The sequence below is a fragment of the Camelus dromedarius genome, chromosome X (genome assembly GCF_036321535.1).
Source record: "Camelus dromedarius isolate mCamDro1 chromosome X, mCamDro1.pat, whole genome shotgun sequence".
NCBI classification, from domain to species: Eukaryota; Metazoa; Chordata; class Mammalia; order Artiodactyla; family Camelidae; genus Camelus; species Camelus dromedarius.
The window spans coordinates 73,579,153-73,596,179 of NC_087472.1; the positions used below are offsets into that span (position 1 = coordinate 73,579,153).

Sequence of the window (17,027 nt, forward strand, 5' to 3'; positions counted from 1 at the left end):
CTATCTGAAGTTCAAATTTCCTAGGGCATCCGGTATTTTACCTGGCAACCCTACACGAATTGAGGTGTTTGAACATAAACACTACCTGAATCACTGGCTGAATACAAAACTATACAAGCGAAGGGGAGAGTGTCAAAGTTCTAGGTGGGAAAACAAATGCTGAGTAGAGACATCATTGCTTACACCCAACGTGGGAGACAGTTTTAGCAATTTGAGTCCAGCTGAAGACAAGATGATTATCAACTGATACAAAACAAAAAAGACAACAACATTCAGAAAAACGAAACAAAATCAAAGTCACTAGAACATATTACCTATAAAGTTCATCTTTCAATAAAAATTACCTAGAATAGGGAAGAAACTGGAAAGTATAACCCGTTCTCAAGAAGATAAACGAGTCAATAGAATCTGACTCTATGCAAGGCTGGATTTTGAATTTAGCAGATAGAGTCTTCAATGAAGCTGTTATAAATATGTCAAAAGAACTTAAGCAATAACTGTTTAAAAATTAAAAGAAAATAGTGGTGGATCGATCTGAGTCAAAAATAGGGACAATCAACAGAGAAATAAAAATATATATACATGAGAGAAAAACAATTGAAATTCTAGAACTGTAGAGTGTAATAACTGGAGTGAAAAAAAATCACTAGATTTGCTCAGGAGCGTAACTGAGATGGCAAAAGAAGCAATCACAAAACTTGCAGCTAGATCAATAGAAATTTTTCTATCTGAAGACCAGAGATTATGGAGTGAACAAAAATGAAGAAAGCCTCAGAGACCTGTGGGAAATTTCAAGCATCCCAACATATGTGTGATTGTAACACAGGAAGGACAGGAGAATCAGAAAGTGATTCTTTGACCGAAAGTGGCCAAAAATGCCCAAATTTGGTAAAAGGATCAAAGAAGCTAAATGAACTCTAAGCAGGAGAGACACAAAGAAGAGCACAAGCTGAAAGCCAATGTCAGAAAGGAAAATTTTAATGCATGAGTAGAAAAATAACACATCAGAGAAACAGAAATTTTTAAAGTCTTATAAAGGAACCAAGTCTGGTATGATCAAGGAATAGACAAAGACGAGTGTGGGTAGATTGTACTGAGTGAGGGGAGAGGTAGACAGAAGTCAGAAAGCATAGGGTTTGGCAGGCCAGGCTAAGGAGAATGGATTTCACTCAAAGTACAATGGGAATTCCCGGTAGAATTTGAACAGGTCCTGACATAAGTTGTTTAACATGCTTAAAAATCATGGTGGTGGCTACCTTGTGGACAACAGATTTTAGAGGGACAAGAGTTGCATGAGGGACGGAAAAATAAGACGTTATAGTAATTAAGGCAAGAGATGATGAGTGACACTGGTTTTTAGAGTGGTAGTAATAGATAAGGCAGTTGCCCTCAGGATATATTTTGAATATAGAATAAGGAGGACTTGCTGATGGATATTAGCAATAAACAAACAACATACAACAAACCCAAGATTTCTGTTTCAGACATGTTGAGTCATCCAAACAGGGAAGTCAGGTAGGTTAGACAAGTCTGGGTCCTAGAGGAGAGGACAGTGCTCAAGATGGAAATTTGGATGTATTCCATGTTTTGATGCTTTGCCACAGTTCATCTCCTTTTAGCCACTTTTCTGACTCCTCAGGTACCTGCTTTGTGTGTTTTGTCTAGAGTCTTTAGTTGTAATCAGCCGGAGAAATAGGGAGTAGTGGGCTTACTCCACGGCGGCCAGAAACAGAATGTCCTCACCAGAGTTTATGGAGGATAAAGTCCAACTTTTAAGTTGAATTAAGCTGGTGGTCTGAATTCACATTTGGAGTCTAGATTCTGTGTGAACTTATAAGATACTAAAATGGTGAGTGGATTATTTTAAATGAGTGTGTCCTAAAACACACTAAAATCCTCCTGGGTTCCACCGAAGGTCAAAACGTAGGAGCAGTGACTGAAACGTGGAAAAAAAGATATAATCCAAGTGAACGACTAAACCAAACCTAAAACCAGACATGGGACAGAAGTGCTTTCAAAGGCAGGCAGGTGGCACAGTCTCCCTGCAGTGGGAATCAGAGGTTCCTCCCTACAATAGTGAAGGCTGGCATGTTGTTGCTTCTGCCCTCAGCTGAGATAATTCAGGTGCTAGTCCTTGTGCCTGGGTGTTCCTTGTGGGATGATATGAATAGAATTCTCACACTTGTTCCATAGGAACTAGAGCACATGGGCATGTACATTGGCTTACAGATGTTGTATCTCTACTTTGCATGATGCATAGGGGTTTATACAAATTAACTGGTTTTCTGTAGCGTCCTCTGACAGGCACTCAGCCCAGATCGCAGTATTCTTCTGATGGACAAAAAGATTGGCACAGAGTCATTATTTTCTTCTAATGTAACTGCAGAACTACTTCCTGGTGAATAACAGTGTCTATTGCTTTAATCCTAAAAGCAATTATAAAACATGTAAGTTATCGGGGACTGGAAAGCACCCTCATGACCTCATCAGAGAAACTAGGAGTTAAGTGTCCGGCTGTCCATCCCTGCATGCATGATATTGTGACTCCATCCATCTTCCCATCCAAAAAATATGCTTTGAGATCCTCCATAGGCCATGAACTGAACTACAATCCACATCACACTAAAAAATCTTTGGCATCATCCTATGAGGCAGGCCAAGGAGCACTCTGAAAGGAACTTTTTCCCTAATTTTGAAATTCTGGTCTTCTGTGGTCTCTTCTGGGCCCAATTGCCTCCTTGACTTTTCTGTGATGTATTGATCTCCAGCTCATGAACAAAAGATTTCAGATGCAACCAGGCTTTTTACACATCTTTCCGGATGATAAATCACTGGGCTTCCTCCTACTGACCAAGAGGAAATAAATAGAAACTATCAGGTACCAAATGGCCACATGTCCATGTAAGTGGTCCTTTTCAACTCACATGCATCATGGAGCAGGAAGTGCAATATCTAAAGCCTTGTTCAGAAAGGTACAACCTGGGGGTCAGTTTTTTTTCTTTTTTTAAGTGTCAGTTAAGTCTCCCGCTGTATTGAAGAACCACGTTACCATCTATTTGATCATTTGGTTTATCACTAGGTAAATTTCCAGCCTGATTTACCTGAAGAGAGGGTATGTTTGTTTTTTCTGGTCCTAAGGTGTTCGGATTAGGGCTGCACCTTCATTTTGATGAAGATGGTTTAGTGTAGGTTTTTGTTTTTTCCTAGATAAATAGTTGTAAATAATTGTAGATAAGACTCTAAACATAATGCAATGTCCACATAAGACTTGATGGACATCCACATGCCAAAAATAAAATCTAGACACAGTCTTTACTTACTTCACAAGAATTAATTCCAAATGGATCACAGTCCTAAATGTAAAATGCAAATCTATAAAACTCCTAGGAGAAAACATAGGAGGAAATCTAGCTGATGTTTGGTTGACAGTGACTTTTTAAAAACAACACTAATGGCACAACCCATGAAAGAAAAAAAAATCGATAAATTGGACTTTGCTAAAATTAAATACTTCTGCTCCGTGAAGGACACTCTTCAGAGAATGAAATGACAAGCCACAGACTCAGAGAAAATATTTGTAAAAAATATGGTGATAAAGGACTGTTGTCTGAAATATAGAAAGAACTCTTAAAACTCAAGAATGAGAAAACAAACAACACGATTTAAAAATAGGCAAAACATCTGAACAGACACCTCGCCTACTAGGATATACATAGGCAAATAAGCCTATGAAATGATGCTCAATATCATACATCATTAGGAAGCTGAAAACTAAGACAACAGTGAGATACCACTACACACCTAATCGAATGGCTAAATCCAACACACTGAATATATCAAATGTTGGTTGGAGACTGGGGCAACAGGAACTCTCGTTTGTTGCTGGTGGCAGTGGAAAATGGTACAGCCACTTTGGAAGACAGTTTGGCAGTCTCTTACACTATTAAACATCCTCTTGCCATAAAATTCAAAAAATCGTGCTCTTCCAAATTTACCCAAATGAGTTTAAAATTTTGTCCTCACAAAAACCTGCACATGCATATTTATCTAGGTTTAGTCATAATTTCCAAAACTTGGAAGCAACCAAGATGTCCTTCAATAGGTGAATGGATAGACACTGTGATACAACCAGACAATGGTATTTTATTCAGTGATAAACATAAATGAACTATCAAGACACAAAAACACATGGCGGGCCTGTAAGTGCATATTACTATGATAAAGACACCAATCTTAAAAGGTTATATAACATATCGGTCCAGCTACATGCCATTCATGAAAAGGCAAAATTTTATGCAGACAGTGAAAAGATCAGTGGTTGCTAGGGGTTCAGGAAGAAAGAGGGAGGGATGAATAGGAGTCCAGTGGATTTTCAGGGCAGTGAAACTACACTGTATGATACTGTACTGGTGGATACATGTCATTATACATTGTACATATGTCAAAACCCACAGAATACAAATCAAAGAGTGAAACTAAACGTAAAAAATACACTTTAGCTAATAATAAGGTATCAATATTGGCTCATCCATTGTAACAGATGTACCACACTAATAATGCAAGATGATACTAAGGGGGGAAACTGGGTGTGGGGGTGGGAAGATATGAGAATCATCTGTACTTCTTGCTCATTTTTCTGTAATCCTAAAAGCACTGAAAGAAATAAAGTCTCTCAGTTTTTAAATAAGCATTGAGATAAATGGTAAGCAAAAATTTCAAAAGATAAGCGGTGCCTTCCTTTCTTTCATGATCTGGCTTTTGCCTACATTCCGGTCTCACTGACTCCCCCTTGTGTACCTTACGAAGCAGTCACTGTGTTGCTCTGGGGCTGGAAGGAGTGCTCTTGAGCACACAGGTGTGCGTGCATCTGTTCATGCACAGGACCATTAAGACAAGCACAATTAATGAGAACCACACTTCCATGTCTGTGCGTGGCCTCTCACAATACATCCTGTGTCGTAGTTTCCACTCCTTTGTTTCTTTTTCTCTTGAGTCAGATGGATTAAGCTTCAGTTTCCCTGGTAACCAATGTTGGTGTTTTATCTCAGCCTCTGGTCACAGAAAGAGAGCGAGATGGAGAAAAGTGCTTTCCCATCTGTCCTGGCCCTTCCAGCTGGGCTGTTGCCTGAGCTGGGTGATCCAGGGAGGATGAGCAGAAGAATGTCACCAAGACAACAGAATCCCACACCCATGTCCAGCACTGAGGCCCTTGTCCCTCCCCATCCCTGTATGCTCGGATCTAACGTGAGAATGGGAATGCACTTTGGCTAAGACTGAAGGGATAGATGTGTGGTAGAGGATCCCAGGAGAGAAGTGAAATCTTGGGAGCCTTCAGAAAGCACTAGGGGAGGGGAGCAGAGTCACAAAGAAAGCATTGTGTACAGCACTGAGATCCCAGGAGACAATGAAGACTAGGAAAGCAGAGTGGCTCTAACGTGGAGTTCTGTGATTTTCTCCAGCAGTACACAGTGCTACAGCCATTTTCTGAAGCCAAGCTCTGTGGCTCAGCCTGGACCCTGGCTCAACCCTGGAAAAAAGGGTTCTGAGTTGTTAGAGGAGAATGGAGCCTGGTGTCACTTGTGACGGGCAAGGTTGGCCTTGAGGAGGCCCCGCTCACCTCAGTGACAACTCTCACCAGTTACTCCACTCTGTGTGTCTGTGTGTCTGGCCCCCCTCTTCCTTCTGTGTTCCCTTTTGGGAGTGGTTCTCTTTATGGGATGTGAAACATTGTCCTCGGGTAAAGGAGAGGACGAGGCAAGGATGCCCCAACCTCCTCCAACACGGACTGATGAGATGGTGGGCAGAGGAGGAGCTGGTGGGGATGGTGTGCTGAAATCTCAGACTCACTCCCACTCCACAGACCACATGGGCACTTTGGTTAACTCATTCTCTCTGGCTGATCTGATCTGATCTTTATCATGATGGCCCACTCTCTGGAGTGAATATGAAGGGGCAAAAAAACCCCACTGAATTTATGGCTAATCTGGTTAAATGTAATCTGATGTTATCACATAAATGGTTCACTCAAATAAATGCTGTCTGTTTTGGTGAAAATGCTGTCTCTCAGATTTCCACCCCACTGCCCTGCTCCTTTCCAAGGTGGGGAAGGGGCATAAGCATTGCAAAGTTTACAAGTCTCCTGGGTGATGTGGGAAGGGGGTTCTGTGAAATTCTTACACTGCCCACAGTATCCTTGGTGGTTTTGAGGGAAGAATGATTTCTTAGGTCCAGCTGATGAAGCTGACCTGCACCACCCACGTGTGAGGCTGGCTAAAATTACTTTTCTTTCTTTCTTCCTTTCTTCCTTTCTTCCTTTCTTCCTTTCTTCCTTTCTTCCTTCCTTCCTTCCTTCCTTCCTTCCTTCCTTCCTTTCTTTCTTTCTTTCTTTCTTTCTTTCTTTCTTTCTTTCTTTCGTTTCTCTCTTCTTGGTGGACACCTGGTGCTCCCTGGCTGACTCAGCCTCAGCCACTCTGCTGGCACCTGCAGAATCCTCTGCATCTGGGTCTCATCCTCCATCCCACCCCTGGGCAAGGCCGTCCACTCCACAGCCTCAGCTGCAGGACCATCTAAGCCCCTAGACAGTTTAGACTTCCCTCATGGCAGAACCCCTGGCTCTGGACTCAGCCAAATTCCACATTCCCGCTTCAGGCAATGAAGCCTCTAGAGATCCCATCACCACAGCAGGAACCAAGATCAGTTCCAGAAAACTAAATTCCTAAACTCCAGGCATCCTTCTGCCCACTTTATAGACGATGGAATAATCCAGAAGAAATGGGGAATGGGACGATTCAGGAAAAAGGAATGATCATTGCAAAAGCCTTCTCCTTGAGAAAGAGGAAGGGTCCAGGATCCAGGTGAAGGGCCTGGCTTCAAATGGGATCTGGTCACGTCCTCCAGATGGGCAGCAGAGAATACAAGTGCAGAACCAGTGTTGGCAAGTGGTGAGACTTCCCGTCCGATCACTTTTGTATTCTCAATTACTACTGAACATCGTGAGAAGAGTGGATGCTGGTGCTTGTGTAAGGCTATAGTAGGTAGAGGAGAGAGAAGCTACAGGTGTGGAGGGTGCAAAGAGGTTGTCCATTTGCCAGGGGAGTAGGAAGGAGGGAGAAAGGAACATATGAAGTATGTTTGAGGGGAGAATTTATAGCCTTGAGTAAGCTGAGTACTGAGGGGCTGGTGGATCCTGAGGAAGGTGGTGGGCTCGGTGGACTGGAGGCCAGTCTTAGAGGTCCTCCAGGAGGTTGAAGGCTGTCGGTGCAGGGGCATTAGAGAGAGGGAGCTGGACCCAGGGACACCGTGTTGGCGGTGATGAGACAGGAATGCTAGAAACGGACATCATGAGGTTCGCAGTCTTTGCTGATGCCCAGGGAGCGACCGTGGGCAGGGGGATGCTCGAGTGGGGAAGAGGAGAACATCGCTGAGGACAGAGAGGCCGCTGGTTGACCCTGTGAGTGGGCACCGGGATCGCCAGGACGGATCCGAAGAGTGAGGGCTGAGAGGAGGACAGTGTGTGTGCCACGACGGGACAAGCGCTTTCATAGGCCTGGGGTGGGTGGGAGGACAATGACCAGGGGATTGGTACGGGCCCTGCACGTGGGGGTGCTGGGCAACGGGCGACAGGACCAGGACGTCACCGTTCCGTTCCCTTAGCCAACAGTTCAGTCAGGGTGCAAGACGAAACCTCCAGGGGAACCGGGCAGGGAGACTGGCACGGACCTCACTCGGCTCCCGCGCGCAGGCCCAGAACCCGCCCATCGGAGCGTAGCCCCGCCCCCTGAGCCTGCGTCTCCGGGGCGCCCGGACTTCCTGCCGCTGTTGCTATGGTTCCGGGGGCGGGAATAGAGAAAGCTGGCGTGTTGGGGACGGTTTTTCAGGGCCATTTTGGCCCCTTCCGGTCCGTCTCCGGACCTCACCGTTATCCCACCTTACTTCTTTGGCCAATATCGCCAGGGCCACTTGGCCCTGTATTAGTGTATTCTCTGGTCCTAGATATAAACGTAAGGCCCCAATTACCGACATGCTATTGCAATTAGGAGCACAGTCACTGGACAGCAAGCAGTGTGTACAAATGGAGTCTGATCTGACTGCAGTGGCCTTTTTCTTACCAAGTCCAGCTAATATTTCTGAAGTTTCTTTGGCTCATATATTTGAAAAAAAAAAATAGCCCGTATTTTCTTCCAAAAAAAAAAAAAAGTTCTCTTTTAACTACACTGTGCACAAATTATCTGAATTAATTTGTACTGACAACTTGTTTACCATAAAGACATCATTTGATTGGACATGCAGCTCTTCTGTTAAGTTTTCCTCCTGTAGGGCTTCCTGGAGGGTCTTGGGCCAGGGCTCAAGAGAACTTCCCTTCCAGTTCTACGTCTACCAGCCTTACTTAGCTTACTCTGAGTCACTTTGCTTCTTTGGGCCTGCTGTTTCCTCAGTGTTTAGAAAGTCAGGCTAAGTTAGTGGGTGGTACAGGGAAGGAGGTACAGGAGAGGGTGTGGTGAAAGAGCCTGTGTTATCAATACAGTAACTCCTCTTTTTTCCCTCATTTATTGATTTTTTGTTGTTGTTAAGAAAAGAGTTTCTTTAACAAAGAGTTTGAAATCACTACTTTATACTCAGAGATAGGAGGAAGATTGGAGAGAAGTGGAATTATAAAAATGAGTAGACTCAGCCATCCTTAGGGGTATCATGAACTTACAAGTACTCTCTAAGGAGATGGCTTGGAAGAATGACTGCTTAACTATAGGGTGACAGCAAGAAGTGTATTGTCAAGTGCTGTAATCTGATTACTTACTGAGAGGGGACTTGGGCTGAAGATGTAATCTTACCAACCATTAACAATATTTTTGAGGGGCCATATTTCAAGTTAGTAATCAGTCACAGTCTCATGATGACTATCTAGTGCAGTAAGCATTATGTCATAATGGCCACAGTGACTGGCTAACAGCACACCTGGAAACTCTTTGCAGCATTTATTTGAACCTATACCACTTTCACAAGAACGTTAACAGGAAAGAGGCACTGGCAGCCATACCTGTCTTAAGTGTTATCATATGGAAGGGCTTAAAAATCACTTAAGCTGGAATTATAATTTCAGGGAATGAAGACAATGAACGTAATTAGGTAGATTTTGAGAACGTAGCTGTTAAATTCTTCCTGTTCTTATTTTATTCCCAAGAGTCATTTAAAATTAAGAAGCTAATGGTTCAAAATGAAATTTAGAGCTTGACTTTTCTTAGAGTTCCTGTTTTATATCTTCCCTCTTGGTGCCTGGTGATGTACTCTTCTGACTTTAAATCAACGGAGTAGCAGATGATGACTTGTATTTTCTCAGACAAGATTTCAAATCTATATCTATATCTATATCATCTATATCTATATCTATATCATGTTGCCACTGGCTTGCAATTTAAGTGTCCAAAAGGTCGACTGTTGGATGATATTCTCTCCTCTCTCTTGTGGTTTATTTTCAGGAAACGAAAAAGGAATGACAGCAAAGAGGACAACCACTATTCTCCCCAGTCCAAAAGGAGCAGGAGAAACCCTGTGTTTCAGGAGTCTCAGGATGCAGAGGTAGGAATATGATCGGATAGCCCACGTCTATTTCAAACATTCCTGAACTTAACTTATCCAATTTGTGTCCTGCACTTCAAAGAAGTGCTTCATTCCAAGAAACCTTCATAAAAGTGTTCTTGCTTGATTGCAGTGGCTTTTGATCTGGAGCCCTTAGCCATGGTGTGTAGTATCTCACAGATGATGGAGGGGAAGCACAGGAAAGACTTGGCTAAAACATAATCAAGAAGAGCTACGTCTTAGACTTTCCTCCTGTCATAGGAGCAGGGAATAATAATCTTACCCCCTCCCTTATTTTTAGATGGAAAATAAGTTTTCAGATATATAATGGTGTGTTACTGGCTAGAAGGAGATTCTTGATTTCTAGCTGGGAAATGTGAAAATGAAATTAAGGCTAGGGGAGTCTGGTGATTTGCAAAGCTTTAATGGTGCTTGAATGGAAGAACCTGAATTTTAATAACTTGTGGTCATTAGCATGATATTGTTTTAACTGAGATATCGTTTACTAGGAGAGCATTAAAGGAACCTTGTTAAGTCCTTCTGGATGAATCCTGTTAGTTAATGAGTAAGTAGTGCTCACTTGTCCCTTTTGTGAACAAGAGGCGAAATGATTATCAGTCTGTGTCCTCTTCCTGGAACCTGTACGCAGGTGGTGATAGTCCCAGATCCTGGGAAGCTATTTGGATGGGTAAATTTTAGCTAGATACAACTCATATAACTTGCTCTCTTTGATGCTGGCCTTTTTTGTTGAATATCTTGCCTGTATAGGAGTATTGCTCTTTTTTTTTTTTCCAACCTTACAGCTTTACAAATGACACCACCACTTTTCCTGTAAATCTGTCCCCTCGTACATAAGTATAAGCCTCCTAGAAAGGGCAAACACAAGGACACTAATGTTTTTTGTCTGTCCTAGTTACCAAGACCATTCCTTTTTAGTTTTCAGATTACCAAGTAGTAGCAAGAAATCGAGAGTGAAAAAAATGTGTAGATCTGTCTTTTTTTCTTCCCTACCTGAATTGGAAAAGATTTGATATCCTAATGCTAGGAATTCCAAGGGAGCAGCAGAAGGAAGATGAATGAGAGAACAATAGAACCGGGGGCCCCCGCCTATGTTTAAAATTAGAATTCTATACATCCACGCCCCCCCCCTTTTTTTTTTAACTGGTGGGAGCTGTCTCTTTGTCAGGTCTTGTTTAAATGTCAATTCATATGACACGTGGAACATTTGGCATAATTTTTGAAAAATGTTTTCACTTAGGTTGTTTGTACATTTGGGTCATTCTCATCGAATTTAATTATACACATTCTGAGACACAGAACTGCTTTGGGAGATCTTATTTCAGATGAAACTGTCATTGAACAAAATAATGGTTGTTAGTATGTTTTTATAACCTATGGCAAAATGGTAACTTCTGAAATTAACCTCTACTTAAAAGATACATTCAAAACGCAGGGACCACCCTTTCCAAAGATGGCCTAATCTGTTACATGCATTTTATGAAACCTTGTTCATGTTGTATATACCAAGAAATCTCAAGCAGTTTTATATTGTAACTGAATGTTAAAATTGAAGTTGTTTTAAGGAATTAAAGCTACACACACACACACACACACACACACACACATGTTTTTCTATAGATGTTTTGTTTGTTCAAATCCCATTTACTGAGTTGAAACAAGGTGAAGTTGTTTAAATTGTTTTGTACTTATATAGATTCTATGATAAGTATAATTTTTGAGTTGGAAAGGAACTTAAAACTCAATATCTAGTCCAAGTTCATTTTATGAGGGAAACTGAGCTACAGAAAGTATAAATTTTGTATCCCATTGACACAGAGAAGTTAACACATGAGTACCATCGCTTTACTAATTTGGAAAGTGGTTGTAATTCAGCAGCCAAATTGATTTGGTATCTTATGGTTCATAAAGTTCTGCAGTATCTCATTGGTGTGAGTGAGCATGAACTTTTCATTGTTGGTATGTTGCAACTTTGGAAGCACGTACTTTTAAGTGCTTGGATGGACTTGGTTAGGATCATCTGATTTGCTGAATCTAGTTTCTGCAGCTGCCTTAGAATAAACATCATATTATGATGGCAAGTATGGAATATGCAGTACAGTTGAAAAACGTTTTTGTTCTTGGGGTTCACATAAATGAAAAGCTCTGAGGCATGGAGGGATGGAATTGAGAGGGAAGCTAGGGCTTAAAGGAAAATAAAATACTGGCTTAATCTGCTTTTACAATTAAGGAGAATTACATAATTCTGTGTTGTAAATATACACATGTATTCCTGTTCTCTTTTGATGAAGATGCTCTGTAATTAATATTCCTCCTTGTCTCTTCAGATTCAGTTTATCCACTGGTTCTTTCATTTGCCCGCTAAGGTGCTCTTTCCTGTTCCTAACTCATTTTGGGCCTACCTTACTTTTCTGTGGAGATGATTGATCTCTTCTCCCCTTTACCTCCCAGCTGTAATCTGCTTTCACTGCCTGTTACTTCTTATTCCCTTCATGCAACTACTCACTAAAAGTTGGTTCCTCAAACCCCACCTACTACTCTTCTCTAACGTGCCAGGAGTGGCCTAAGATCTTGCTAAATTGTTCAGCAGCTATTTATGGAGCACCTGCTACTTGCCAAGCATTGTCCTGGGTGGTTGGGGTCAACATAGCTGCCTCTGTCATTTCCTCAGTGACTCCTCCTAGCCTACTTTTGATGTGTATCAAGTGTATCCCTTCCTTCACATTTCCTCCATCCTCGTTCAGGCCTGCTTTGCCTCTTGCTTGATGTATTGCAAAATTTCCTAGGTGGTCTCTGTACTCTCATTCTCTTTCTACTCTGTTCATCCCTAGAATCCTCTTCCTAAATGTATATCTGAGCATATCTCTTGGTCTCAAGTACCTGTTCCGACAGACTTCTCAGCATGACATTCAAGGTTCTTGATAACCTAGCCCTTTCTTCTCTTGCGTATTTTATCTCCCACAAACTCCTCCCTGGGAAGCCCCAGTCACATCATATTACTAGCCATGTCTCCTCGAAATCTCCTCTTCACCCTGCTTGTGCTCTTATTGTTCCCCCCATGTGTCACATCCGTCTTATTAATATTCTCCCCATCCTCCAAGGCCCAGTTCAGATGCCATTCATTTCAAGGAGTCTCTCCTGTTTCCCCAGCCAGTATTCGTTGCTACATCCCTGCCATTGCAGTAGCTTGACGCTGTCATCCTCAAAGAGTTCTTCTTGATTGGGCTCAGGAATTAGCCGTTGTTCGAGTCCCCAAGTATCCCCGGCAAAGTACCTGGTTGTACATAGTAGGCACACAGGTATTTGTTTGGATAGTGGTTGGGCATCAGAACCACCTGTGCCTACATGAGGTAGCCTCTCAAAGATGAGGCCCTGGCATGTGCACGTGAATAAAATAAATAAAAAGCCCCACGGGCAGGGGGTGGTTCTGATGCTCATCCCCAAATATAAGGTGTTATGGAAAAATCTCTGCTGGACTCAATTGAAGGAAGCTTCTTTGGTTACAGAGGTAACAGGCAGATTTCATTGCGACCCAAACTAATCTAAAATCCTGCCTTTTCACACAGACCTAGACCCCAGGACTTTTATGTGACACTTTTGTGAATATCATCATTAAGTGAGAAACCCTTGGTCAGGGTCTTTATAAATGTAATTTTGTTTTGCGATGTACTTGCATTTACAAGGGTTTTGGTTTTGCAGCACATAGGCCTGTTCTCATTTGCCTTGCACAGATCTCAGCACTAAGCTTCTACTGAATGGTCGGAGGAAAAAGAATGAGCTTTGTAACTGAAAAATAGGGTAAGCACTCTGATGAGAAGTTTCTTTGAGGAATCGGGGAGATAGTGAAAAGGATTTATGTTTTATGGGTCTTTCTCAATCTTGAAATATTTAAAATCTCATTTCTCTTCCGGTAAAAGAATTTGCTCTCTTTCTAAAATCAAATGAAATAAGGAAAATGATTCTGTGCTAAGGTAGCAGTTTTGAGTGTCAAAACCGTACACTATCAAGGAGAAACCTTTTCATCCCAAGCACTCTGGCAGTAATAGAATTCATTAAGCGAGAGATATGTCACATGAAGTACATTCGAAAGGGTAAGATGTGACAAGGCCCAGGGTTGTATAATATAGGCCATGTTTATTAGATAATGAGCACCATTGGCATAGAAAATGCTAGTGGGATGTGACATGATGTTTGAGGTGTTCTTTAGCAGTGTAAAGGAAATCTCATTTATGGCATCACAGTTCATCTTAACTCTTTGTTTTGAAGTCAAAAGTAACTGAATCGAAAAGCAGGAGATTTCCCTTGGTTTTGTAGTAGCAGTCCCTAGGCCACTTACTTGCAAATAAAATAAATGTTTTTCACAAAATAAATACATTTGTTGTGGATGCTTTAGAAAGTGAAAATATATTTGAAAAACTAAAAAACAAAGATTAAAAAAGGATCTAAAGTCTCAAATTATATACACACACACACACACACACACACACACATATGTATATGTAAAACATGACATCGAATCAAATGATGCCAAGGATATTCACCCATATCAGTACAGATACAACTATATCATCATTGTTAATGGCTGACAAAATTGCATTGTATGAATGGATGCACTATAATTTAACTGCTTTCCTGTTTGGGGGCATGCTTCTGATTTTCAGCTATTAACAACAATGCTGATATTATAAACAATGTCACAGTGAACATTGGTACTTATGTCCCTATACAAGTGAGTTTTAAAATATTTTAAATGAACTAGAAATTGGAGGCAGATCTATTTTGTTCTTAACAATTATTCTGCATAAATCTCTTCTAGCTTGTTAATTTTAATGTACTATTTCATAGCCTAGCGCCACCTAGTGTTACAGTATACTGTAAAATGGATATGTTGTCATTTGAGATGAAATTTGATTCACCAGAAAGTAATTACAGTTCTTGCTTTGTTTTTCAGACAGTACCTGTAATGATAAATAATAAGGAAGACCAACTAAGAGGAACCAAAGTGTGTGTGGTGGGTGTCTTATCCAATGTAAAACCTATTTATTTTTGAATATTCATAACTGCACTATTTTATGCCAGTGGAGGTTTCAGATTTTTACCCTTAGGCTAGGAAAATCATCTTTTTGGAATTTTTTCGAATAGACCTTTACATTAAGTCCTGAAGTCAATTTCACTGCTGTTGGTGATAACCATCATATCTGGTTCCATTGGCTCATCCTAACTCTTTCTCGGACAGTTCTTTTAATGTGTGTTTCTAACTGCATAAAGATGGACATAAGTTGTCTATTAGGACCTGTGGGCAGTGAGGTGTATGACCTATGTTGAAAAGCTCCAAAAGAGCAATGGGCCATGACCATTCTTGGTTTAAGTCTCATTAAGGTTACCTTTGGTAAAGCTTGCATATAAGAAATGCAATACCAAAATTGTTAAGTATTGTAGTTCAAATGTGGTTCCTTCTCATTACCTTCTCCTTTGAGAATCCTAACATTGGAAGGGAGGAAATTCTTGACGATGATTGTTTTCAGGAATCCCTAGTAGTTTCTCTAATATGATAATGACTCTGAGTCATGTTAGTTCAATTAAAAAAAAATTCTTAGGTGCAGACACCCACACATACACCCCCATATCTAATCCGTATATGTAGAGCAACGATAAGTACTAGTCTTAAAAATGCCAATAATTAACATGTAACTTTTACAAAAAGTATGTCGAGTGCCTTTCAGGATCTGTGTGTAGCCTTGTGTTAATATAGGAGGACCACATATGCCTACTATCAGGGGATATGTACAGAATCATCAGAGGTCTGTATATGTGTGTGCATATATGTATATAAGGATGCATAACTGTATGTATGTACCAATTTATTTCTTTTATTTTAGCTTGTGCCCAGAATCGATCTTATTCTTTATGGACGTACATTTACTGCATTCTGTAGCATTGATTGATGCTTTCCCTTGGAGGGTGAGAACTTGATAAGTGCAACACACAGGGACAAAGGATTTGTGAAGGGATTTGAACTCAGAAGGCCTGTGTTTGAATCCCCACTCTGTCACTTCCTGGCTATGTGACGCCGGGCAAGTCAGTGGATCTCAGTTTCCTCCTCTGTAAAATGGTGGCTATTAATCCCAGCTGAATTCTGGGGCGGTTGTGCTGTGAGCACAGATTGAAATACTTTAAGTGGCTGTAGTTTTCTAATCCCTTAAGGCTTTGATGCTGCTGTTCTCCAAGATGAATAGGAAAAATAGTGTAATAGCATAATACTCATTCTCTTCCTGTTTTTATCCTCCCAGTCGTCAAGCAATGATAGTGACAGGAGCAGCAGCAGCGTTAATATCCCAGAGAGAGTAACTGGACCAGAAAGTGGCTTAAACCAGGTGGTTGCTGACCCCAACATGAGTACCCCTCAGTCCTTATATGAGGAGTACGCACTATACCAAGGTCCTTACTCCCACATTAACCGGATCTTAAAGGAGGCACACTTCAACAGCCTGCGGCAGCGAGGACAGTGTCCAACATGATGAACTAGGAGCTCCTCATTCCAACCTAAAATTTGTTTATAAAGGCAATTGCACACAAAACAAAGACGTCTGTTGACTTTTCAGTCTGTCTTTTAAATAACAGGTTGATGGACAGTTGTTTTAACTTGGGTTTTTGCTGCACTTTTGCTATTTCAAAGGGGACCTGGAAGCACTTTTATAGAATTCTTTTCAGGTTGGATGTCAAATTTATGAGGAAACCTCACATGCAGGTTGAATCCATAGAATGTCCAATTCAGATTGCTTTACAAATCTGTCAGTTAGAAACCCTAGTCAATTGTCCTTTTAAAATGACAGATCTTCAGTCGAAAAAATGTAATAGGCTAGTAAAGAGTGTGAAATTTTCACGAAGAAAAAAAATTACTGTTCCAAAGCAGAAATAGCTGGATTCAGTCTTGTAGTGAACTGAACTGCCACACTGCCTCTCAGAAGGTAGATGTCTTATTGAAATTACTCTCAACTTGCAAGGGGACAGTTAGACCCAATTTAGACTGTATAAGTGAAATCTCCCCTCTAGTAACTGTCTCCACTCTTTGTGTTTCTAGAAAGAATATTCCTAAGGCTCTTGTGTACTCAGATACCTTCTGTATCATTAATCCTCCAGAGTGTGCATTTCAGAGTTAGTAGAAAGCGTTGCACAATTCTGTCAGACAAGAGGTACATAACAGCTTTCTGTCTTGAAAACAAACCTGTTTAATTATTAGTAGTTTATGTGATCTCATTTACAATTCCACCTGTTATGTCTAGAGCTAAAGCTGATAATGTGTAAGCTACCTCACTCAATGTCTAAAGTTACAAGAATTGTTAAACTGGTTTGGACAACCCTCTACTTGCTGTTTCAAAGACCCCTTTATGAAGACTAGGGGGCCAGCAAATGTCATTGAAACTGCAAAGGTTGGT

The 17,027-nt window shown here is 41.1% G+C and overlaps 1 protein-coding gene across 1 annotated transcript; it reads left to right on the plus strand.

Moving 5' to 3' along the window:
• The first annotated feature begins 7,880 nt into the window (after positions 1-7,880).
• Positions 7,881-16,157, plus strand: VCF2 (VCP nuclear cofactor family member 2). The gene is made up of 4 exons (XM_064482838.1): positions 7,881-8,000; positions 9,474-9,573; positions 14,543-14,602; positions 15,882-16,157. The coding sequence occupies exons 3-4, from the start codon at positions 14,555-14,557 to the stop codon at positions 16,107-16,109; spliced, it is 276 nt and encodes a 91-aa protein (XP_064338908.1). The 5' UTR covers positions 7,881-8,000; positions 9,474-9,573; positions 14,543-14,554; the 3' UTR covers positions 16,110-16,157.
• The last annotated feature ends 870 nt before the right edge of the window (positions 16,158-17,027 follow it).